This window comes from Mus musculus, chromosome 19 (assembly GCF_000001635.26).
Source record: "Mus musculus strain C57BL/6J chromosome 19, GRCm38.p6 C57BL/6J".
Lineage (NCBI taxonomy): Eukaryota > Metazoa > Chordata > Mammalia > Rodentia > Muridae > Mus > Mus musculus.
The window spans coordinates 57,718,893-57,746,052 of NC_000085.6; the positions used below are offsets into that span (position 1 = coordinate 57,718,893).

Genomic DNA, 27,160 nt, shown 5'->3' on the forward strand with positions numbered 1-27,160 from the left:
GTGGCGCTAACAGGAGAATCGTGCGTTCAAGCCTACATACTGCAAATTCATCTTGGAGACTTACTGCTGAATAAGCTCACCCTTTCTAGTTCTTTTTGAACTCTTGGCTGGTTGGTTCAACTCAGATGTTTTGGCCCAAGCTCCTCTCCTCAAGCTGACTGAGTCAAATTGTCTTCTCTTGGTTTCTGACTGAATTGCTCTGCTTGGCCTCAAACTGACTCTGGCAATGTGTTCTAATCTTCTGGCTCCTTCTCATTTTGTCTTCACCTGAAACCTGTCTCTGTAAACCTGTCTTCTCTGTCCCTCTGCTTTCTTAAGTCCTCTCTTTCCTGTACTGTTCTCATGAAAGTTGGGCGTATCCCATCTCTGACTCCTTCGTCAAATCTTTCTCTGATTCTCCACTTTGTCTTCCCCTCAATTAAATGTCATTTTCAAACATAGCTGCTTCCTTCTACAAACTAACTTTATTTTCAATCATAGGGATTAAAGATGTATGCTAAGGGTGTGTCTGTATTCCAGCAAGATCACACAGACCTGGAAGGTCCTTGGGTATGGTCCATGTTGCTGGATTAAAGTTCCTCCACATCTACATACTATGATGTTCAAGGCTACTGTGAGTTAGGAAGTGAGACACTTTCTCAAAAAATAAAAAAATGAAATAAAAATCAGGGATGGGGCTTTGGGTGAAAGGTACAGCTTTTGCTTAGCATAGCCAGGACTTGGGGTCTAATCCCCTGCAAATCACCCAAAGATTGTATAATTAAGACTTTTTCTATAGCAAAATTGGTGATTTATTATTATGAAAATGTATGTTAAATTCAAAGAGCCTGGAGGTTTTGCTGGACCTTAAGCTAGAGGTAACAATGTGCTTTGAGTTCATTTAAGACTGCTATCCTACTGTGAACTCAGTCTGTTGTTCAACCCACCTTTAAGAAAACATAGTACAACCAACCATATTTACCTTGGATTTCCCATGCAGTTAACTCATAACAGAAGCGAATGAATAGCTGTAAATTTGTTGTTGTTGTTGTTTGTTTATTTGTTCTTTGAGACAGGGTTTCATTATGTTGCTCTGGCTGGCCAGTAACTCTCTATGTTGATCATGTTGTCTTCAAAGTTGTCTCTGCCTCCTGAGAGGTAGATTAAAAGCATGTGTCATCATGCCAAGGTGCATAGCTATAATCCTAAGATACTACCTTTAAATACTGTGCATGTGTGTGTGCATGCACACACACACACACACACACACACACACACACACACACACACACACATATGTATGTGTATGTGAACATGTTATGATGGTAAGTCCTAGAGGCAGCAAGTGGGTTGAAAGCAACCTCATACCAGGAATATTCACCACACATGCTGAAGACAACATATGAATATTTCTCAATAGTTTTTGTTTGTTCTCTGGGATAGTTGGGGTCAGTTGGAGTTAGTGACTTTGTCCCTTGCAAAACTCTGTTAAAGATTTGTGTAAGTGACCCTCAATCTTTCCCCGTGTGATGCATTATAAACTGTTCAAAAAAAAAAAAAAAAAACCACATGCAAAACCTCATGTAGGGACCCAGACACCAAGGCAGGGACAGACAAGGCAGCATTTGGTAGGCACAGATCCAGACTCATACAACAGATAGACAGGAAATAGATTAAGAAGACATGGAAGGCATAGGATTAAAATCTGGCCTCACTCTTGGCTGAACTTCTCCAAGGGGAAGTGCTTTTAAATTTATGTTCCTTAATGGAACACTGACACATTGTGGGTACTCTGAAGTTATAGTTAATTTATTCAAACTGATGTATTTTTTGGTATACATTTTAAATATGCTCTCCAAACTGACTTATAAATTGCAGTAGAAGAAAATAATGACCTTTTTCTTAGAGTGGAACAGCTCAGTGCACCCACAAACTACAGTGCCTTGCAAAGAAGAATTATCTTTGAAATCATCAAATAGTGATTGAATGCTTATTAACTGCCACAAGTATGTTATAACTTAAATTTACAAACATTGTGGGATACTGTCATTGCGTTATGAATAAATCAAATTACGGAGTAAAGGACAAAGAGATTTATTCTGATTGAATGATCTGGGAAAGTCCCATTCCATTGTTAATTTAGTGGTCCCCTGGTGGCTTGGGACAGTGTTAATCTATGCCTCAGTTTTCCATAGTCATTGCTACCAGCATATATTTCATTATAATCCATTCTTCATATACAACAGATAAGTATGTTATTAACCATAAAATAGTTGTCCAGATTTTTCATGCTTACTTATTTGTAAAATATAAGTACAAAAAGAAAGTGCTTTCCCAGTCTTACATGACTAATATCTTTTCTTCTTCTAGATCATATTTGTCTTGGATAAATTTATTACAAAATACTTAATGAGTAAATAATGTAATAAATTTATTTCAATATACTTAATGGGTTGGTTGTTAAACAAGTTAAATGCTAAATTGGATATATATTTTTGCAGTTCTCATATAATGCTTGGGATAATTAGTGATTGTGGAAAGTTAATTATATATTAGGAATGCAGGAATCATTAGCAAAAATGTTTTCTATAAATACTTTGTAAGAATTAAACATTCTCTGAATGTACTATATAACAAACCTTTTCTCTCAAAGGCCTTTAAAATTTTTTTTATTGGTTATTTAATTTATTTACATTTCAAATGTTATCACCCTTCCCACTTTCTCCTCTGCAACCCTCTATCCCATTCTCACTCCCCCTGTTTCTATGAGGGTGTTCCCCTCCCCACCCACTCCTGCTTTCCTGGCCTGGCATTCCCCTACATTGGTGCATCGAGCCTTCCCAGGACCAAGGGCCTCACCTCCCATTGATGCCAGATAAGGCCATCCTCTGTTGTATATGCAGCTGGAGCCATGGGTCCTTCCATGTGTATTCTTTGGTTGGTGGTTTAGTTCCTGGGAGCTCTGCAGGGGGGGGGGGGAGGGTCTGGTTGGTTGATATTGTTGTTCTTCCTATGGGGTTACAAACCCCTTAAGCTCCTTCAGTCCTTCCCCTAACTCCTCCACTGGGGTCCCCGTGCTCAGTTCGATGGTTGGCTGCAAGCATCCAAACCTGTATCAGTAAGGCTCTGGCAGAGCCTCTCAGGAGGCATCCATGTCAGGCTCCTGTCAACAAGCACTTCTTGACATCCACAATAGTGACTGGGTTTAGTGGCTGCATATAGGATGGATCCCTAAGTGGAGCAGTCTCTGATGGTCTTTCCTTCAGTCTCTGCTCCACACTTTGCCCTGTATTTCCTTTAGACAGGAGCCATTCTGGGTTAGAATTTTGAGAAGGGTGGGTGGCCACATTCTTCAACCAGGGGCTATGAGTAACCTTTCCATATGGTCTGTATAGATTCTCTCTCCTTTTTGTTGGGTATTTGAGCTAATGTCATCCCTGTTGGGTCCTGGGAGCCTCTTGCTGTCCTGGCATCTGGGACTTTCTGGTGGCCATCCCAGTTCCCTATCACTCATCGCTACATACCGCCGTTCAATTTCCTGACCCTCTGTACATCTCCCCTGTCTCCTCCTACACCTGATCCTGCCCCATCAGATTATTTTATTAGATAGCTTGAAACTTGTTTGTCAGCTTTTGGTTGAACATTTCGAACATTTCTGTACAAGTTTCAGTTACAAACAGAGTCCAGTGACATTATTATTATTTATAGACACTTTGACCTTTCTGGCCTTGCTATTAGTAAATCTGTAATTCTTTCTCCTCAATCTTTGTATTCCATCTCAACAATATTCTTTCTCCACCTGTCCGTGATGAGTATTCCCTGTTTTATAATCTATTTCCATTATTTAGAATGTTAGGTCTCTGTAATCTTTACTCTTCTGTTGCTGTTAAATGTTGCAGATTATTTGACATGGTGGGGAGGGTCTCATTCAGTCTTGATTAATTTAATGCAAAAATCCATCCTTCACACATAATCACATACAATCTCTCCATTTGTAACTATCCCTTTATACTTCCTTTGTAGGAAGAGACAGTTTTACTTTGAAAGTGATTCAGGAAGTGATTTACTTTTTATTTCTGAAGTTTCCAGTGTCTAAAATTGTCAAAGAAGTAACTACCTCGAAGTTCTTTAAAAATACATTCCAAGTGTTTCTATGGTATGATCCCAAATAACTAACTTTCAAATTTTACCTTCATCATATCAGACACATCTTGTGTCCTCTGTATTTCATATTTTCCATAAGCAAGCTTCCTGCCTCATCTTCAAACTTATTTCATATTTATTGGTCGTTTTTTAATACCAAGAACATTGCTAAGAATGTTGCCTGGATGTCTGTCTAATTGTAGTCTATAATGCAAACAGTTAGTACAACTATTTTACAGATAAATAAAGAATTTTTCTGAAGTGTTTTTTTTTGTTTGTTAAAAATCATCAATGACCCTAAAGAGAATACAAACAAGTACATAAATTCATTTCTGTACATGGAAGGGAAAGTCAGCAGCATGGAAGGAACGCTTACCAAAATGGACAAGAAAATTAGCAATCTGCATGAAGAATTATGACATGAAAAAACTGACTCAGCAAGGAATATCTATGTGCTCATATGTGCACGCTGTGCTGCCCAGCTCCTTCCTGAGCGCACCCAGGTTTCCAACCACGGTGTCCACAGCCAACTCTCTACAGATTAGTGTCTTTTAGCAGATTCATCTGCGATGCGTATTAACAACAGACTTACCTGCTGTGGCATAGACCGGAGAAGCCTTTTACAACACAGCACAAGAGGCAGCTCTTTCCCCATCTGTGCCCATGTAGCTCACTCCCAGAAGAGGCGTGGAACTGAGGTTTCACTTGTCTCATGGGCTGGTTGGTCAAGGCTTGCAACACTGAAGTCAAGACTGGAGGAGCCTATTGGGGCTCGGAAGGACAGAATTTTGAATTATGTGTCTGTTACACTTTTTCCTTATGTAGAATTTTACCACATTAGATATCTAATCGGTAATAAACCTAGGATAGTTCATTAAACATAATTAGCATAGACGACTACAAAAGAGATTAAATTGGCGTGACATCCAGACACTGTTGTCATGTGTTCATGACAGACAAGGAGCAGGACATGGCTGCCCATTGTGACCACTGGGATTTTGTTTCTGCGGTGTACAGCTCATGTAAAAGACCTTTCTACTGGTTTTTCCTCAATGTTTAGTTTTGCTTATAAGTCGACACTGCAGCTTTGTATTTTGGGGGACAGAAATGCCATGTGACTGTGTTGTGTCCCCCTAGTGTGTTTCCAGGCTATAAGATCACTGCCAAATAAAATTTCCCAAACTAAAGGCCACGGCGTGATTTCGTAGGTGCTTGCTCAGCACAAAACAATGGCCTTGGATGCTGACAACACAGAAAAATATAAAAACCGCCGTGAAGTATAAATTTTAAACAATTGCATTTAAGGTGCATTTGTGCCGTTTTACTCTGAAGTGTAGTACCACAGGGGAACTCTTGCAAAATGAGCTCCGTAAAAGATATATTAATGTGTGGGTTTTTTTTTTGTTTCAGAAATTATTAAAGTTACCATATGATGATAATTCTTTAAGGAAAATCTGCAAGAATAACTATTACAATGTTTTCCCAGGAAGGATAAATAAAATACAAGTTTTAAAATATTAATATTCATTGATTTTAGTGTTCCTTGGGATATGCCTCAATATTTGTCTGAAATTGTTCAGGTTATTGTTGAACTATGTGATGGTGTGTTCAACCACTAAACAGTCACGTATTAACAATAAATCTTAGTGTTCCTTTATTCCTTGATGATATTCTTTATTTTTTATTTAACTTTTTATTGATTCTTTGTTAATTTCACATCATAGCCCCCAGTCCCACTCATCTCCCCTTCCTTTTGTACCTCTGCCCTTATAGCTCCCCCCCCCAAATAATCTTGTGGAAGCTGTAGAGTGTCACAGTGTGCCCCATAGTACACACTTTTGTCCACACATCTTTACTTGCAGGTGTTCATTGCAGTGAACCATTGATCTGGTCTGTTTCAGGGCCTCTGGTTTCTGCTCTATCATCAATACTAGAATCTCACTGGGACTCCATTTGGATATCCTGTTGTTGCCCTGTGTCATGGAGATCCTGCAGTTAGGATCTGTAGGACCGGCCCCTTCGTGCACTCCAGCAGACCATAGATGGGGTAGATGTTGGTAGTGCCAATTCAAGGCCTTGGATCTGGGCCAATGGTTGAGCTGGTCGGCCTGCCAGCTCTCCTGCACCTGCACCACTAGGGGGAGCTCCTCAGCTCTACCCCAGCCAGGCTGGCTCAGCCAGGGCCACATGGGCAAGGGGCAGAGCCTGGTCTCCTGCTCTCATTCCCTCTGGGCAGGCAGGGCTAGCTCTACAGAGCTGCTCAGGCAACGTGCAGGGCCCTTTCTCTCGCCCGAGGGCTGCAGCCAGTGAGGCGCAGGGCATAGTCTTCATTCTTTGTTTCACATCTTATCTTTCATTTGTGGAAATCTCAAATCGTATATTCTCATTAAAGGAAAATAGGCAAACTTATTTGTATGACTTTATGAATAAAATTTCAAGAATAATTCAGTCTGTATAGAGGATGGATTTCTAGTTGCCATGGCAACCAGGGAGAAGGTAGAGAGCTGGACATTGGGGGAGGGACTGACAATGGTTTTTTGTTTTTGTTTTTGTTTTTTGAGAGGGGATGATAAAAAAATTCTGTCAAGTAAGACTGCAATCATGAGGGCCCATTTCTGTCAATACACACACACACACACACACACACACACACCACTGAATTGTGTTGTATAAAAAGGCAACTTCTGTCACATCTTTGTATATCTCAGTAAAGCTGACTTAAAATTATTGGTTTTGAACACATTATAAAATGTTTTAAAACATTTTGTATATTACTTTTGAAAAACAGACTGTTGATATCATAGTTAGCACATACTTCCCAGGAATAGGCATAAAGTAAATTGGGATCTTCCCAATTATTTGGTATTTATTAAAAGAAATTCACTTACACACTTTATTCATAAAGCCATACCAATAAGCCTGCACAGTTTCTTTCTTTTTCTTTTTTTTTTTTTTTTTTTTTTTGGTTTTTCGAGACAGGGTTTCTCTGTATAGCCCTGGCTGTCCTGGAGCTCACTCTGTAGACCAGGCTGGCCTCGAACTTAGAAATCTGCCTGCCTCTGCCTCCCGAGCACAGTTTCATCTTAAGTAGGCTCTAGTCCTTTCTGCTTTTTCTAACAAAGTATGCCGCCTCCCCCGAGCCTTTTTGCGTTCAACTTTCCAGACCAGGCTTTATCTTCAAGCAAGCCTCTATGTGTTGGTAAAATGTCATCACCCAGTGTCTCAGGGTCACTATTGCTGTGATATAAAACTCCATGACAGAAGCAACTCAGAGGGAACGTATAAACTGGCTTACACTTCTGCATCACTGTTCATCACTGAAGGAAGTCAGGGCAGGTACTCAAGCAGGACAGGAACCCAGAGGCAGGAGCTGATGCAGAGGCCATGGAGGGGTGCTGCTTACTGGCTTGCTCAGCCTGCTTTCTTATAGAAACCAGGACCACCAGCCCAGGGATGGCATCACGCACAATGGTCTGGGTCCTCCCCCATCAATCACTAATTAAGAAAATGCCCTACAGCTGGATTGTATGGAATCATTTTCTCTATTGTGTTTCCCTCCTCTCAGATGACTCTAGCTGTATCAAGTTGACCCACACTAGCCGGCACGCCCACTTTCCCGTCCCAGACCCAGGCTTTCAGAGCTCATTCCCCCAATCTGAACTTTAAGTCAAAATAAGCCCCTTTCTCCTTTAAGTTGCTTTCGGTCATGATATTTTATCATAACAGTAGAAAGATAATTCATGAAGACATCAAGCACAGGAAAAGAAAGAGAGAGGAAGGAAGAAAGGACAGAATACTTTATCAATCTTAAGATATTCGCATGACAAAAAAAATACCACCGATAAAATAAAAGAGCCATAAATTACAGGAGAATTTTTTGCAAAACATATATCTTCCTTATATCTAGAATAAAAACAACAATTTTAATTCAACAATGAAAAGATGAATTTCCTAGTTAAAAGAATTTATCCATGGATGTGAATCAACATTATTTGAAAGAAAACATACTAGTAAGCACAGAAAAATATCACTGTATTCATAGTTATAAAGTAAATGCGAATCATATCTTCTTTCGGATCCGATTTATGGTTCTAATTAAAATGCAAACAATAACCAGAATGAATGACAAGGCAGAGAAATTGGAACTTGCATGGATGACTAATGGAAATACTAATGTGTACAGCTGTCCTTAGAATGTGGCGAGTCAATCAAACCAGCCAAGTAGAAGGACAGAGCCAGTCTAGTTCTAGGCAGGTAGAAAAAAAAAAACAAAAAAAAAAAAACAATGTATCTTCCAACAATGTATCCATAGGTGTTCTTATAATATTAGTCACAACAATTATGCTACTGAAAGACAGCTCCAATGTCTACTCCCTAATAATTATTTTGACATGATATATCAAAGTAATATTATTTGATAATAAAACTTAACACCCCTCATACATGATTGAGCTCAAATCTAATGAATCTTTAAAATATCTTAGTACAAGAAAAATCACGTACCCATTTGAATTTTCTGTTTTGGGATCTTTTAAGCCTTTAAGATTAGGCTTCTTACTCACTGGAATGATTTCTGTGGTTGGTGTGCAGGACCCAGCCCATGCTTGCCCTTCTGCCTGTCTAGCCATCTGCTCCTGGATGTGTTGACTCAGATCTTCCTTCCCCCTCCCCTACTCCCCAGAATTCTGTAGCTCTATCAATGCTGTCTGAATTTACTGTTGTTGCTCCACAGTGGTGTTTGAAGTTGGGATGGCTGATTTTATCCCTCAAGACCCTTTCCCATTGTTCTTTGTCACTATAATTGAGTTTGAGAATCAACTTGTCAATTTGTACAAAGTAGCCAGCTAGGTTTCTCTCGGGGATTGCAGTAACTCTCCTCATTCTGTCAGTTGGGTAACTGGTTTTCTCAGCCGTGAATTGATATTTCTTTCACTCTATTTATACCGTCTTTAGTTTTCTTTCAACAGTATTTTACAGTTTTCAGGATACCTGTTTGTGATACCTTACTGAAATTACTTCTTCAGGATTTCGTTAATCTTAACTTCCCCCTCTCTGTGTCTTTCTGTGTCTCTCTTCTTTCTCTCTGTGTGTTGCGCGTGTGTGCATGAATGTGGAATCCATCGGACCGCTTCATGTGAGCTCCTGGAGCAGTCATCCACCTTGTTTCTCGAGACAGCAGTTTTCAGTGTCCTGGAACTTGACAAATAGGCTAGGCCGTCTGGCCAGCTCTCTCCTGTGAATCCACCTGACTTTGCCTTTTACAAACAGGACCCTCGACACCCGTGTGTGTTTGTTTTTGTTTTTAATGTGGGTTTTGTGAATCAAACTTAGGTCATGGTTGTAGCACACACTTTATCAATGTAGCTACTGCCCTAGCATTTTAATGTTCTTTTATAGTGGAATTATATCTTATATTTTCATTTTTCATTGCTAGTTACAGAAATATGGCAGACCTTTGGGTTGGCTAGCCAAGCCTCACTAGCCACCCTGAAGTTATTTAAGGTTTATTATTTGTTCTTGTGGCTATAGGGATCAACTTCAAGACCTCACACATGCTAGGCAAATACCATACTACCAAACTCTGCTGCTAGAGTCTGCAAGACTTCTGTACTGTGATCTTTCACATTTATCTTTGCTTATCAGATTTTTACCTTTTAGAAGAATATTTCTTGAGTAGAAAAAATAATGCACTCATAACCAGCCTCTGCTTTATGCTTTTTTTTTTGTATTTTACTGTTTATTTTTTGTTTGCCTTGATTCGAATGTCCCATACAAGATGGAAATAAATGACATAAATGAAGAGAGAGCAAAGACTTCTTGATTTTAGGAGAAGAAAACATGTAGTCTCCCACTATTAAGCATGATGCTAGAGGGTTTAGGTTTCTAAAATGCAGTTTATGTTTAGTGAATTCCTTCTATTTCTGATTTACTGATTTTTTTTAAAGGATATATTTTTAGAATTTCACACGTGAAATGTGTTTTGACTGAATCTATCTTCTCAACCACTTCAGCGTTTACCTTCTTCTGGACACTCTTTTTGAAGCCCATCAACTGGGTCCTGGCAGGGGTGGTATCCCTAAACGCTGACACTGTCTTCCTTAGTAGCCATCAAGTGTGCTTGCTGCTCAGCTGGCACTGGGACCATGTGACACACCTGACATACCTGACATTCAGTTGGCAGTTTGGCTAGTGTGATCTTGTGCAGGTCATGTGTGTGCATTGTCCCTATCATGTTGAAGAGACAGTTTCACAGCAGTTCCATACCTTCCTGCCTTTATAGTCTTTCCACCTGTGTCTTTCTTTATGACCCCCCCCCCCAAGCTTCTGCCAGGCTGCGGTATGAAGTAGATGTCCCAGTTAGAGCTGACAAGTTTTGCTTGGATAAGAGTCTCACTATATGACATTTGCTAACCTGGCGTAGGACTTGCTATGTAGACCAGACTAGCCTCAAACTCACAGATATCTGCCTGCCTATGTTTCAGAAGTGTTGGAATTAAAGGCACGTATCATTAATTATGAAAGAATGAAAGAAAGTTAGGTTTTCTCAAATGATGTTTCTGATTTATTGAATTAATATCATTTTTATTGGCCAGTATGATGTAACAATACTGATATTTGACTATTAAACTGTCTTTCTCTCTGTCTCTCTATTTTTAAAAGATTTATTTATTTATTTTATGCTTATGAATACACTGTTGCTGTCTTTAGATGCACCAGAAGAGGGCAACAGATCCCATTACAGATGGTTGTGAACCACCATGTGGTTGTTGGGAATTGAACTCAGGACCTCTGGAAGGGTGAGCAGTCAGTGCTCTTAACCACTGAGCCATCTCTCCAGCCCTGTGTGCTCTCTTGATAAAAATCCTTCATGGTCGTGTGAGACCTTTCACATGTTCCCAGCTTTCCATTTCTAGTTTGTTGAGTTTTTCTGCATGTATGCTCATAAGATGTCAGTATTTGTATTTCCTTGTGGCTTTTAATTTGGATGTCAAGGTAATATTGTCTCCTAGAGTAAATTGTGAAGGTTTATTTTATTTTATTTTTTAAAATTTTGTGAGGAGTTTGTGAAGATCCGGCATTAGCAATATTGGATGACGTTTCTCAGTATTTCTATCTAAGCTTTTCTTTATGGGGACTTTTTAATTACTAATTATTGTTATGAAACTACTGAAAATATTTTGTGTGTTTCTTCGCGACTTTGTTTTGGACGTTTATGTCTTTTTAGGAATTTATTCAGTTGATCTGTGATCTGCTCCTTTGGCGTGTTTTTTGTATGTTCCCTTGTCTTTCTTATCTCTGTAAAGGTGGGTGTGGTACTGCCACTTCTGTTCTTAACTAGAAGTGCGGTTATAAAAGTTAGAAAAAGCAACTTACCTTTTCATCATCAGATGTGAGAACAGTCCCTAGAGACCTTTATTGCTCTGACTCCTCTGCCACAGTTGTGATGTCTCTGTCAGCGACTTTAATCCCAGAGGTCAGAGACAAGCGTTGCACTGAGTGCCGGGGCGGTACCACCATACGAGGTGCCAGCCACAGTGCTCATTACTAGCGCTGATGCCAATCGGTGCTGCCTTTGTTGAAAGTAGCTCTGACTGTCCTGGAACTCGATCTGTAGACCAGGTTGGCCTCAACCGAGAGATCCACCTGCCTCTGCCTTCCGAGTGCCAGGATTAAAGGTGTGCGCTGCCACCACCACTGCCTGCCTGGCAAGTTAAGTGTTCCAAATTTCAATATGTCATTTAATTCTCACGAGTCCTTAGAACTAAGTACTGTTATTCTCTACTTACAGGTGCTGGAACCAAACTGGAGAGTTTCAGTAAATTTTTTAACGTTGCATAGGTAGCGGCTGTAGAAGCATTGACATTAAGTCACTGTGCCCCAGGGTTCTTGCTCTTAGCATTTTACCCATGAGTCTTCTGATCCAGTCACCTTCTCCAAGCCATATCCATGCTTTATGTAGCCAAGGGTCTGATGCCTTCCCTCCACATGTGGGAACTGGGTGTGTGCACATGTGTTCCCCTCCCACTTGCTGGGATTGGAGGTGTGCACCATGCATCTCCCATGTGCTGGGATTGGAAGTGTGCACCATGTGTCTCTCATGTGCTGAGAATAGAGGTGTGCACCATGCATCTCCCATGTCCTGGGATTGGAGGTGTGCACCATGCTTCTCCCATGTACTGGGATTGGAGGTGTGCACCATGTGTCTCTCATGTGCTGAGAAAAGAGGTGTGCACCATGCATCTCCCATGTCCTGGGACTGGAGTTGTGCACCACGACACCTGCTATCTCTTTAGTCACTTCTTTCACCAATGTTGTGTTAGATCACAAACAGAAACACAAAGGAGAATTAAAGAACTGCTTAGGTACATGATAGACAGAGGACACTGAGAAATTTTAAGGATTTTTGCAAAGTTTTGCAAAGTCATATAGGTGACTTTACCTTCTTATGACTTACACATGACATGAGGAAACAGTCCCATAAAATAATAATTAATAATAATAATACTTAATAGATACTATGCTGTTTTGACTTCCAGCTTGCACGTGCGGCGGCCATGCGAACGTCTGTCACCTGCACACGGGAAAGTGTTTTTGCACAACCAAGGGGATCAAGGGTGACCAGTGCCAGCTGTGAGTACCAACCATCGTTTCTGTGACTCTCATGGATTTTGTGCCTCAAACTAATTTTTATGTTTTATTTTTTAATGTTAGCATTATGTCAGTTAAGCTTAGAGTATTGTAAACTATTTTCATTTAGGTATTGTCAGTTCTTTTGAAAGTCATAAATGTTTAACGATGGCAGTTACAGAGGCTGTGGAGCCAAGCCTGTGGAACTAGCTGACAGGATCCCTGTTTCTGCGGAGAATGCGCAGCGCCACCACACCTGACTTCCCACCTGGGTTCTTCGAATCCACAGTCGGGTCACTGCTGAGTCACCAAGCCACCAGCCTCCCTTTCCTCTTAGATTGTTCATTACGCAGGAACCAGTATTCTGCCGTCAGTACTTTATGAGTGACTTTCTTGTGACATATAGTTATTCTTAATATTATTACCTTCCAAATGTGACTTTAAGAGGCAATACATTAAATTATTTCCTTTTCCTAATGTTGTTCGTGTACATTATTTTAAAATCAGTTTTGTATGGATTAATATTAAAATAGGTACAAATAAATGCTCAGTTTTCATGTATACTTTTAACTTGAGAAAAATTACGTTTCCATTATATTAATTATGCAATTATCAGGGGAAAACTAATAAAGAATTCCCTAAATTATAAGTACCTAAATTTTTTATCTGACATCATTGACTAGACCTCAAGTTCAGAGAAGCCAGTGAGTGTCTTAAATGTGAGCCCTGTAGCTAAAGTGAAGCCAAAGGCTTAGGTCTTATGTCGGCTCCATCGGCCACACTGGCCTGACTAGAATGAGCTAACTCAAGGCTTGCACGCTATGTGAGCGGGATGCCTGTGATATCCCAGTAATGTGTGTTCTGAATAGAGCCAGCTTTATTGTCGTTCACAGGTGAATCTGCACAGGTTCCCTAAGTAGAAGAGTGTGAGGCTACAGAGTGACCATCTTAGCACTTATTAAACAGTAGCCCTAACTGTACGCGAGCCTTGCCGCCTTCGTATCCCCTCAGATTATATACCAGTCATAAGCATCATTGTGTCGTCACAGCGATGAAGGTCATGTCTGTCTGTAGAGCCAAGCTACAGCATTACGGGCAAAAGGAAAATCTTCGTTGCAACCATGATTATGAACTGAAAGTAACTATTACAGTTTTCCATAAGTGATTTAAATATATAACTCTATGCTAGTTACCTCTTTTGTGATTACGTTTTAAGAACATGCTTTTGTTCTTAGACAAAACAGAGCAACATTTTTATTTACTCATGAGCTGATAAACTCAGCTTAATACCAGTTACAGGTCAAGCATATGTATTTTACCTAAAATATGAATGACAAAGATATATTTTGCTTTTGATCTAATTTATGAATTTTTACAAAGAGGAGCTGGAATAACAGTTTATGAAGAACACTTCTGTGTGATTTTCTTTCTGCATGCGGTAGCATCTTCTCTCATACACTACACCCTGACCACCGTTTTCCCTCTCTCCACTCCTCACAGCCCCCACCCCCTACTTCCCCTCTGTTTCCCTTAAAAAAACAGCAGGTCTCCAATAAAACAAGGCAAAAGCCCTCAGTCAGGACTGGACAAGGCAACCCAATACAAGGAGCGTAGTCCAGAGAGCAGGCAGGAGAGTCAGAGGCACACCTGTTCCCGCTGCTCTCACCAAATGTCCGCCAACCCCAGTCGTCTCTCCCCTCACGCTGTCCCTCCATTCGCCCACAGCCTGATCCTCCCTGCTCTCATCCTCTCCTGCCCCGTTTCCTGGCAAAATCTCTTTCCCCTTCCCTGGGAGACCCATGCATCCCCCTAGAGTCCTCCTCTTTACCTAACTTCTCTGGGTCAGTGGGTTGTAGCTTGGTTATCATTTACTTAACAGCTAATATCCACTGATAAGTGAGTATATACCATCTCTGTCTTTCTGAGTCTGGATTATATATGTCACTCAGAGTGACTTTTTCTTGTTGCATCCATGAGCCTACAGATTTCATCATGTCTCTTTTTTTAAACAGTTGACTAATACTCCACTGTATAAATGTACCACATTTTCTTTGCCCATTCTTTGGTTGGGGTACATATAGATTATTTTCAGTTTCTGGCTATTATGAGTAAAGCTGTAATCAACATAGTTGAACAAATGTCCTTATGGTAGGACAGATTATCTATATGGATATATATACATATATGCCTATACATATACATACACACACACACACACACACACATACACACACACACACACACACACATATATATATATATATATATATATATCCAGGAATGATGTAGCTGGGTCTTGAAGTAGATCAATCTGTAATTTTTTGAGGAAGAGCCATATTGATTTATATGGTATCTATATAAGTTCTTATTCCAAGCAGCAGTGGGTGGGTGTCCCTTGCTCCACGTCCTTGTCAGCATGCGCTGTCACTCGTGTTGTTGTTCTTAGCCATTCTGACAGGTGTGAGATGGAATCTCAAAGTAGTTTTGATTTTCCTTTCCCAACTTTAGAAAGTAAGTAACCTTAACACACAGACACACACACACACACACACACACACACACACACACACACACCAAACAGACTAAGCCAGGTAAACATTACCCTTCACGATATCCTCAAATCATATAAACCACCTCGAGGTTACTCTAACTAACCAAGTGAAAGGCTGTGATAAACTCTTCAAGTCTTGGAAAACAGACATGGAAGAAGATATCAGAAGATGGTAAGCTCTCCCATGCTCCTGGATGGATAGGACTAACATAGTAAAATGTCCATCTGACCAAGAGCAATTTACAGACTCAGTACAGTCCCCATCAAAATTCCAAACATTTCTTTACAGACCTTGAAACCATCTTTAACTTTATATGGAAAAATAAAAAACCCAGGATATCCAGAACAATCAGGAAGTACCTAAAAGAACTTCATGAGGATAACCGCCCCCGATTTCAAACTGTACTACAGAGCAACAGTAATAAAAACTGCATGGTGTTGGCTAAAAACAGACATGTTGGTCAATGGAATTGAATCAAGGACCCAGTCGTAAATTTACAGACCTATGGACATCTGATTTTTGATAAAGAAGCCAGAAATATACAATAGAAAAAAGAAAGCATCTAACAAATGGTGCTGGTCTAACTAAATGTCTTTGTTTAGAATATTGCCAGTAGATCTTCATTTATCACCCTGCACAAAACTCAAGTCTAAGTGCATCAAATACCTCAATGTGAAACCAGACACACTAGACCCGATAGAGGAGAAAGTGAGAAGAGCATTGAATGTATTGATACAGGAGACACTTTTTGAACAGAACACTGATACTCCAGATACTGAGATCAAAACCTAATAAATGGGACCTCATGAAACTGAAAAGCTCTGTAAGGCAAAACGCACCCTCAATAGGAAAAAAGCAGCAACCTACACAATGATTTTTATTGAGTCCATATCCAATAGAGAGATGATATCCAAAATATATAAAGAACTCAAGAAACTAGATATCAAAAAATCAAATAATCCAGTGAAAAACAGGGTACCGATCTAAACAGAGAATTCTCAATTATGCAATATCAAAACGGCTGTTCAGTCCATTTTTAACTTTTGAATGGGGTAATAAAAATGATATCATTTTGGAAGCAATAATTTGCTATGTCATAGTTATATTAGAAAATGCTTTCATTAGGAAGCAGAGGTAGTCACTGAAATATACAAACAGTGATTAAATTATTGCTTCAGATTAGTAAGAAAAATTGATAAGATGATTCCTGGCTAAGGTAACTTCATGCTCCTAATGTTATACTTTCCACAATATAATGCACAGATTTCTTATAACAATGATTTAGAATAACCATGAATCCTTCCTTCCAAGGTCATACTCCACCTGTCTTTATGTAAGTCATCAAATGTCACATATTTTTGTAAACTTCCCACGTGAATACTGGTTCCTTTCTTATGCAAGTCATTTGTTGCATTGGCCATGTATTTGTTTATACCCCTTTATTTGAACGAACAAACTAAAACAGCTTCATATCAGTACAAAATGCTCAGTAGATGGATTGATTGTTCTTGCTGGCTTCTGAGAAGAGACTCATTGAGTATGAAGAAGGAAGAATTGGAATAGTTGAATTGGAAGTTTAAGGAGGAATAACATTTTTCTGGAGTGAGAAGACAGCATACAGAAGTGGGAACAGTGCCATGAACAACAAGGACTCAACCGTGAATGTGGTTGCAGTGTCTTCAATGTCTGCTCATGGATGGAGAGCTGCAGAGAATATTGCCCTCACCCTTGTTAATTGACTAACGAAAGAAAAGCTTTGTAAAATACAAATCCTTGAGTTTATTGAAACTCAAACTACCAGTACACAATGACAAACACTGCCCAACCCACCAACCAACCAACTAACCAAATAACTAACCAACCAGCCAAACAAACAACCAAATAACCAACCAACCAAACAAACAAATAAGGCCTCCTAAAGGACAGAAAAGGGCAAGAGCCTGCATACATGCAACACCTTTGGCTTTCATGGAATGAATTAGCTCATAGAGGTCCTTTCTTACTAGTGTAGAGCATCGAGACAGTAGAAACGGATAGCATTTTATATCCCCTCTTCTCAGAGGTACTCTCAAACTCCTATATGGACACTACTGGTTTCAAACAGAAAAAAAATAGAGATGATTTAATTATTTTTTTCTTCTTCTTCCTCCTCCCCCACTCCCTCCTCCTCTTCCTCCTCCTTCCCCCCACCCCCTCCTCCCCCTCCTCCTCCTCCTCCTCCTCCTCCTCCTCCTCCTCCTCCTCCTCCTCCTCCTCCTCCTCCTCTTCTTCTTCTTCTTCTTCTTCTTCTTCTTCTTCTTCTTCTTCTTCTTCTTCTTCTTCTTCTTCTTCTGATAGGCTCTTGGTGTGTAGTACTGGCTGGCCTGGAACTCACTATGTAGACCAGGCTAGTCTAGAACTCACAAAGATCCTGATTTCTCACTGCCTCTTCCTCCCAGTGTGGAGAAGAAAGGTGTGAGGCACCATACTCAGCTTGCAAGTGGAGAAGAGTTTAAGACAACGTTTTCTGTTGTATAAGCTGTGGAACGGAATGGCCACCATGGTGAGCAAGGCAGTAGTAGTTATGATCAAAATATCCATTTAGGTAGCCTCAGTTACATCGTGAATTTTAAACCAGTCTTGGCTGCCCTATCTCTAACAAAGTATCCAGAAACAGAGCATAAAACCCAGTAGTCATACTGTCATGATCATGACAGTTCTCAGTCTAACATTCCAAGAGAATTGGTACTGAAAATGGTAATTTTAAAATACAAGCACCTACTGAACTCAACAGATGGGTCTCTATAGAAGAAATAAAAATGGCCAACACCTTAGCCTTCAGGGACATGTAAGAGCCCAGCTCACTCCAGTCAAGGTTGCTGTAATTGAAGGTACTCATGACCAAAATGCTGGCAAGGCTGTGAACAAAAAGGAACGTTACTTATGGCCAACGGGAACATAAACTTGTGGAGTCGTGAAGGACAAGGAAGGGCCTCATGAAACCCCTGAGAGTGGGCAGATGTCTTAGCCGTTCTGTTCTTGGTTTGTACCCGAAGGACTAAATTACTCAACCTGCCACATGGATGTACAACAGAAACATCCTTGTTTGTCTGTTCACAAATCACAGTATCTAGGAAATGGAACCAGCCCAGATGAATGGCTAAATAAAATGTGATAGATACATACACTCAATGGGAATTTACGCAGCCATAAAGAAAAATGAAATCATGGCATTTTAAGGAAAGTAGATACAACTAGAAATCATTATGCTCAGAAAAATAAGCCAGACTCAAAAAGTCAAAATTTCCTTGGACTATTTGATGTGTGGTACCTGAATTTTAATGTGTGTGTGTTGTTTTCTTGATGATTGCAAAGCTAGTCATTTCTTCCCACTTGCAACCAGGCGATGTAAGATAGCTAATGCCACAGTGTGTGACTGGCACTCAACCAGAAGGAAAGAGGACACCTCTGGGAGTCAGTGCTCTCTGTCCGCCATGGACTCCAGCCATTGAATTGAGATTGGCAGGCTTGCCAAGGACGTGTTTTTAACCACAATGCCATGCTGCAGGCACAAGGGAGGGGATTTGTCCTTCATTTTCTGCATTGTCATCACTCCCTATGTCAGTAATCAAAACCAGGTCCCCCTCAGTCTTCCATGGAGGTGATACCATCTGAGTTACTTGAACTTCATGATGTTAACAGAGCTTCATGGTGAGATATGATGGATGCCTGCCAGACAGCACTAAATGCGATGGTTAGTGGAGCAGCATTATCCGGTGTGCTAGAGTAACCACCGAGATTCATAGCTGGTTAGTTGGGACCAGTTGGAGAAACAGTAGGGATTACAAAGTAATATTAACACTTGATTATGAAGCCTAAATTGTAAGGCTTGTAAATCTTCCTGTTTTTGTTAAATGCCATAGCTTAGAAGAAAGTGCCTTTTGTGGAATCAAGGCTGTGAACATGAGCGAGCCTTCAGTGATAGCATTTAAAGGAATCACCTTCCACAGCCAGAGGATAGAGTGTGTTGAAAACCATTCTAGAATTCAGTCATAAGGGTGGCTGATGGCAACTTAAACTGGAGCTTCAGCCATAACATTTGTTCCCTGACAATCACGCCTGGTCAAGAGAAGGAAGGGGTTGAGGTTTTTAATGGGAGTGAATGAGATACCAGAGGCCTCAGTCAGAGTGCCCTGAGCAGTCCCGTCTGTAAGATTACTCTCCTACTGTTGCTCAGTCAGCCTGTTGGTGAACTCTCTATTGCATCTCTGGTCTTTCTTGATTTTCTACTAAGATAACATTGCTTTAGAGAGATTTGCAGTTTATTTTAATGTCTTTAAGGTTTGCCTCCAATATAAAACTAGCAAGCACATGGCTAAAATGAAACTAAAATGTAATATTATTTAGCTTATTTTCCACTATTTGATTTTTTTTCACTACTAAAATATATTTGGGTTGTAATATCCTTGTTTTAATGAACTGTACTGTTAAAAGAGACATTTCAAAGGTTTCTCTAACCTTTTAAAGGCTAAATTTAATTGAAATATGAAGCTATTATATTTAGTTACTTTGGTACATATATTTTATTTTAACTTTAAATTATTTTGTCATTATATTTATAACAGCTCCTCTTTCCCTTTTCTCCTTCTGGGCCAGTTCTGTTTACACACACACACACACACACAAACACACACACACATACACACCACACACACCACACACACACACACCACACACACACACACACACACACACACACACACACACACATACCACACACACACACACACACATCACACACACACACACACACACACACACACACACACACACACACACACCACACACACTTAAATATGACCTGCTCAGTCTGTGTAATGTTACTAGTATGCATGTTTTCAGAGCTGGCCATTTGGTGTTGGATAACAAGTTGTCGTGCTCTTCCTGGGGAAGAAAATGCCTCCTAAGACCAGGCTGCGGGCAGTAGGGCATTTTAAGACTTGTAAACCTGGCTGGCTCTTGTTAAGTGACATGATGTTAGAAGGAAGTGCCTTTCGTGAACTTACATTCTGTGAACATCAGTATTGGATGCAGATGGCCCAGTCCATCATAGGTGGGCTCACCCCAGGCTATTGTTCCTGGGTTCTGTAAGAAAGCAGACTGAGCAAGTCGCGATGAGAAAGGGAGTAAGCAACACCTCTCCATGATATCTGCTCCTGCCTCCAGGTTCGGGCTCTTTCTGAGCTCCTGTCCTGTCTTCCTCCTTCCATGATGCCTTGGCCATGGAAGAACACCCTGTGTACTAAGTCACTCACCCTCTTTGACATGCCCACCCATGTCCTGGCTCAGCACATGTCCCATGTCGTTTTGGTGAGACATGGGTGAAGCATCTGATGTTAGTAGGAAACTCAACTTTAAATTGAGGTTGCTGATCTTCTGGCTTTACAGTCTTCCTAGCACCCTTTTGGACATGTCCGCAGGTTTTTTACTCTAGTACATGTATTTTATAACATTTATTGTGGAAGTATATCTCGAGAAATACAATTATGCAAATCAAGTCTGTATGTCTGTCTCATGCTGATAGTTTTTAATGGAGATAGGACATGAAGACAAAAACCAAAATTTTTGAAAAATTAATACATTTCTCTGCTGTTATAGGTAATTACATTTATGAAATATTTAACTTAGTGTTTGAGTCTTCAAATGTATTTATTTTTAATAATCTAGTGAAAGGTCAGGAGTTTGAGCTTTTGGTTTTAGATCTTATTACTCTACTTTGTTTGCATCTATTGATTTAGAGAAAAACTTTTCTCAGGCTCTGTCCTGGATACGGCCTTTTCACATTTTTTCACAAATATTTTCTGTTTACTCATGCTTATTTATTGTTGGGTTTCTGCAGTCAGTTATTTTGGAAGTTTACATTTTTAAAAAGAATTATTTTATGATATAGCTTTAACATATATACATTATTTAATATTTAAAAAGTTTTTTTAAATGTTTTTACAGATGTGACTCTGAAAATCGCTATGTTGGTAATCCACTTAGGGGGACATGCTATTGTAAGTATTTGGATGTTTTTATTGACAGTAATTGATTTATATTGTTAGCTTCCAGTAAATGAATACTGACGGCTCATTACAATATAGTTATTCCCATCCACATATTTTATTAATTTACTTAAAAATTTTTATTTAAAAATTTGAGTTTAGGCCAGGCATGGTGGCACACGCCTTTAATCTCATCCCTCGGGAGGCAGAGGCAGGCGGATTTCTGAGTTCAAGGCCAGCCTGGTCTACAGAGTGAGTTCCTGGACAACCAGGGCTACACAGAGAAACCCTGTCTCAAAAAAAACCAAAAAAACAAAAAAACAAAAAAAAACAAAGAAAAAAAATTGAGTTTATAACATTCCTGTCATTTGTATTTCTTTACACTTCCACATCTGTTGCTAAGAAAGGTAATTCCTACTTCTAATGTTCTCTTAACACATTTGGCATATTTTTCCTACTCTGAAAGGTAAAATAATAATATAACCTGAAGATGAGCAAAATATAGGGTTCAAATAAACATCTAGAATGTTAATGTAGTATTTAAAAACTTGAAGTGATAAAGTTTTATGATAGATTGTATACAAGGCGCCATTGATCCTTGCCCAGATGCTCTTCCGTCTGCAGACGCTGTCATTTGGTTGGTGGTTTAGCTTCTCTAGAACCAGGAGGATCATTTCCTGAATGGCCTCCGCTCAGTGTTCTCCTCATCCGTGCACAAGATTTCCAATTCTTCCTTGTCCTCAACACATGTTTTACTGTTGGCCTTTTAAATTCTTAATATTCTAGTAGTTGGGCCATGACATCTATTGTTTTACTTTTCGTTTGTTTGTTTGTTTGTTTTGGTTTGTTTTGGTTTTGTTTTTTTCGAGACAGGGTTTCTCTGTGTAGCCCTGGCTGTCCTGGAACTCACTCTGTAGACAGGCTGGCCTCGAACTCAGAAATCTGACTGCCTCTGCCTTCTAAGTGCTGGGATTAAAGGCGTGTGCCACCACTGCCTGGCTGTTTTATTTTCATGTCACCCACTACTAACAATATTGACAATCTTTCATACACACGTGCCACACGCATGTTGCTTGAGTGTTTTAACACTTTTTCTTGATGGTTCATTTTCATGGTTGTTTCAGTTTGCTTTCTATTGCTGTGTTTAACACCAAGAGCAACCTGGGGAGGAAAGGGTTTAGAACTCCATCACGGAGGGAAGTTGGGGCAGGAACTCAAGTAGAGCCCATTAGTCAGGAAAACTCCCCACAGACTTGCAGGAGAGCTAATCTAGGGGAGGCTTTTTTTTTTTTCCAGTCGAGGTTTCCTTTTCCCAGATTCCTTTAGTGTGTGTCAAATTTACCCAAACCAACCAAATAAACAAGCAAGCCAGCCAGCTACGTGGGACAATGTATGGTGTTTTTAAGACTCTTTGTTCTATATAGAAGTCCTGTGTCAGATGTATGGCTGGCAAACACTCCTTAGCTCATGATTTGTTTAAATCCTTCTAAAAGCATGTGCCATCATTTCTGGATATGTTGCAATCCTGTAAAAAGTAGTTTTCTTGTTTTCTTGAAAGGCATCTATTTGTAAATTAATTTTTTCAAACAGTATATTTTGATCATGTGTTCCTATCCCCCAATCTGTGTCCTCCCACCTCCTTACCTACCCAGATTCATGTTAATTCCATTCCCCCCTCTCAAAAATATTACCAATCCCCTCAAAGAAAGCAATAAAATGAAGAAGACAAAAAAATATCCCCCAAACCCTAAAAACCAAAGCAAGATGTGGCATTTGTCATTGGCCAGCTCCTCTGAGGCAGGCCCCTGGCGTGTGCCTGAGGTGCCCAGTGACACAGGTTAGAGGACACTGTTCTCCCTTCCCGGCAGGCATCAGTTACAGGGAGTTTCTCAGTTAGGGGCAGGATTTTTGTTCATTTTCTCCTCTCAGGGCTGGGATTTTAAAACTATTTTGAGATTTCATCTCAGCAGCAGTCAGAATGTCCAAGATTAATACAACAAATGACGGCACAGGCTCTGGAGGGTGAGGGGTGCTTATTTGCTGCTGGTAGGCGTATGAACTGGTACAGCCATTGTGGAAATCAGTGTGGAAGTTCCTCAGGAAGCTGAGAACCCACCTACATCAAGATCCAGCTATACCACTCCTGGGCACATACCTGAAGGTCTCTAGATTTTGCTACAGACACAGACGCTTGCTCAAGGTCTCAGGATCTCGATGCAGAGACACTTGTTCATCCATGTTCACTGCTGCTCTGTTCATAATAGCCACTGGAAGCGGCTCAGACGTCCAGACCTGAGGAAGAGATAATGAAATTGTGGTACATTTACCCAGTGGGATGGTAATCAGCTGTTAAGAATAAAGTTTCAGGTAAATGTATAGAGCTTGAAACAGTCATCCAAGTGGTGTAATCCAGACCAGAAAACAAAACTTATAAAAATGGTAAGATAGCATGTTCAAGCCAAATGAAAAGCAGGTTCTTTTTTGTTTATTTTTTCCCTCCTTCTTTTTTCCTTTTCCCTCTCCTAGGCAGGGTTTCTTTGTAGAGCCCTGACTGTCCTGGAACTAGCTCTGTAGGCCAGGCTGAACTTAAACTTAAAGAGATCCACCGGTCTCTACCTCCTGAGTGCTGGGATTAGAGGTGTGTGAACAAGACTGCTTTTTAATTTAAATTAACTTCAATTTACAAATTAGGTATTCTGAGAAATGCCTGTAAACACACTTGTTGAGTTTTATATTGGTATTTTTCCTGTGTCAATTTGATGACTATAAGAATTTCTATTTTGCTTTGTTAATATGGTGAGTTTAGTTTTATGAATCAATGACTACAATCATCTCAGTTTGCTTCTTTTGTTCGTTCACCAATCGATGGATATTAGAATTTTTTTTTTCAAGTTCTATTTGGAGACATGCTCTTGTGAACATTTAAATAGTCAGTGGTGTGTGCACAATATTAAAACAGACATAACAAAGAGCCCAGGCCTGTGATCCCAGCGTTGGGAAGCCAAGGCAGGAGGATAGCCAGCCTGGGGTCCACGGTGTGACCTGGTTTTTACAAAACAAGCAAGTGAGCACAGGCTGACAAGTCCAGATCAACACTGAATGGTGAGGCTGCATTCGGACTTTTATCCACTTTCACAGCTGTTTTCCAGCGTGATGTCCCATTCTTCGTTTCCAGCGCTGACCTGTGGTGCTTCTGAGTTCTACACTCTCGTAGACGCTCAGGAGTGCCCCGTGACGAGGCATGCTAGAGTACTGTCAGTTCCTTTAGGTTGCTTTTCTCCAGTGACCCGTATCTCATGCAGGTTGAGGACCTGACCTCGACATGCTGTTGCTTATGGACCCTGAGCTTGGCAGTCAGTCTAGATTGGTTGATGCTGAGTGCACCCACACCACACACACTCCTTTCTCTGCCTCCACGCCTGGTATTTTTATATGGTTGCTGGGCTTAAACTTAGGCCTGCCTGCTTGCAGGTTAAGGATGGCTATTTCCCCACGCCTCTGTTTTCCATGTCAGCTTTAATGTGTTTGGTCATGTTGTGTGCTGTGTCCTCGCAGTGATCCCACATGTCCTTATTCAGTGGAGTGTTTACAGTATTTAAAGTATTCTTTGAATCAAACTGTAACTATCTTAAAAAGTCATAAAATTTGCCTCTGAATGCATTCATTTATTTGTTTTCTATTATTAAATAGTGAATTTCATTATTGGGTTTCTAATATTAAACTTTTTGTTCTGGAGTAAGTTACACTTTCAAGCAATATTGCTTCAGTTTTGCAAACTATTACCTTCTTATACTTCACTTAGGGTTATTTATATATTAGTGAGTATAGTCTGTCTTTTTTTGTATGATGCTTTCTATGTAGTCCTCGATTATGTTTATTTTTATATGCATATGTTTGAATTGTGGGTTCGCTCTTATGAATGAATTTGAACCATTGTTCTTTTTAAAAAAAGCATATTAGTGAGAATATCCTGTGAGCTTTTTTGTTATGAACCTAGCCTGTAATGGCTGACCCATTCCTTCAGCACTTGAGGAACTTTTAAAAGAGTGACATTTAATTTCATCCTCTGGCTGCCGTGGTTTGAAATCATTTGTTAAATTTTTTTACACTCTTGTCTTTCGCCCCCTTCTACTGCCTTTGTTCTCCAGCATGTCAACTCCGAATTTCCAAATGTCCTTTTGCTTATTCCTCGGGCTGCCGAGCCCTATGCTCTGCCGCTGATCTCCATCCTGATATTTTGTTGCTGATTTGCCTCTGTTTAGCATAAAGTTTTTTTTTTAATTAGCGTTATCTCCAGAATTTATGATTTCAGTTTTTATCTTGCATTCACCGTGGGACTCTGACTCTTGACTCTGACTCTTGGGCATGTTTTGTTTTCCCAGCGGGAGGAAGGCGTGGTATGGAGGATGTAGTGGTAGAGGTAGGCTGGGTACTCACTGCTCAACCGTCTGTGAGACTTGGATACTTTGTTCCTTGTTGGCAAGAAGGAATCATCAGGTGCAAACCTGGTGGAGAAACCTGGTTCAGAGGCTTCCGATTAGAGAGACATTGCCGTGTGCGCCTCCATCTGGAGCACACACTGATGCGTGGTTCTAACTGCTCTTCTCTTCTCAGCACACAGGATGCTCAGTGTGCTGACTCTAGTTAGCAAGGCTGGCTCCACAGTTTGTCATTTCAAAGCCTCCTTCTTTTCTTGGTTATAATACTTGAATAAAAACAAACTTTTCTCATGGTTGATTAGGTTACCCATTGCTAAAGAGTTTGTGTGGAAGGCGAATGCTATCTTCTCCCTTTGTTGACTGTTTTACTAATGCACGCGTTCTTTTGTTTGATTTAAATAGTTTTATCATGAACATCTTTTAAGGTGGTGGGCTTTTACTGTATCTTTTAAGATTATACAATCATTTGTGTTCAGCACATTTTAAGTACAGTTAGTGGCTTTCCTCAATCTTTCTGTTTCTTAGTTTTTATTTCATATGGACATATTTGTTGCCTGTTTTTCTTAATTAGAGGTTATTCTTTTACTTTGTTATGTACGGATTTTATACATACCAAATGGTGTCTAGTTACAAGTATTAACATATTTTGTAGCTTATATTCCATACACTATAAATTTTAAATACTTTAATACTCGAGCCATTTATGTTGAAAACTAAGATAACTTTTCTTTTAAATCAGACTTGAGTCATATGTGATAGTAAATGAATTTCAATAAAAAACTCAACACATCTAAAGTATTTTTAATAGAAAATGTAATCAATATTTAAAGAGCATCAGTGGGATATCTACATTCTTTCTTTTTGTGCTAATTATTTGAAATGCATTTGCAACCTTGAGTTTTCCACAGTTATCCAAGCTGGCCCCCAACATCACCTTTGTTTTCCTGGTGGTCACTAGAAGCTCTGGGCTAAAGATTCCATCTGATCACCACGGTTGCTCATTAGCCACAGCCCTGACTATTTTACCATAGAATTTCTCCTGGTAGGCAGGGGCTTCCTTTTAGAATGCCGAGAAATTGTCCTGACACACTAGATGGCAGTGTTGCCATGGTCAGCACCCCTCAGAGCCAGGAAACTTTTGAGAGGAAATGGAGTGAATATGGGAACTTTCTGAATTTTGAGATTAGGTCATAATTTGTGCTGAGAGTCGGCTCTGTACCGCTCAGAGCGCAGTGCGTTGGCAATGCGAGTAGAGGCAGCTCAGGAGCGGACTCCTCTTATAACCTTAGCTGTCTGTAAACTCAATCGCAATTTAAGATCTCAATCAGAATATGTGAGAAAGCTATCAGTCCCCATTGACATTAAATTACTGAATTTATCGTCAGTTATTTAA

General features: G+C 40.0%; 1 protein-coding gene across 6 annotated transcripts in view; it reads left to right on the plus strand.

Annotated features, from left to right (window-relative positions):
• Positions 1 to 27,160, plus strand: part of Atrnl1 (attractin like 1) — a 522,384-nt gene that overhangs the window by 107,933 nt on the left and 387,291 nt on the right. For 5 of the 6 annotated variants that reach the window (XM_006527049.3, XM_006527051.3, XM_011247244.1 and 2 more), the window contains 2 exons: positions 12,660 to 12,753; positions 21,288 to 21,340. In XM_006527049.3, coding sequence (XP_006527112.1) covers positions 12,660 to 12,753; positions 21,288 to 21,340 — 147 coding nt within the window. Of the gene's footprint in view, positions 1 to 12,659; positions 12,754 to 12,925; positions 13,228 to 21,287; positions 21,341 to 27,160 lie in introns of those variants that run through there. The other variant, XM_006527052.3, reaches the window with a different exon arrangement.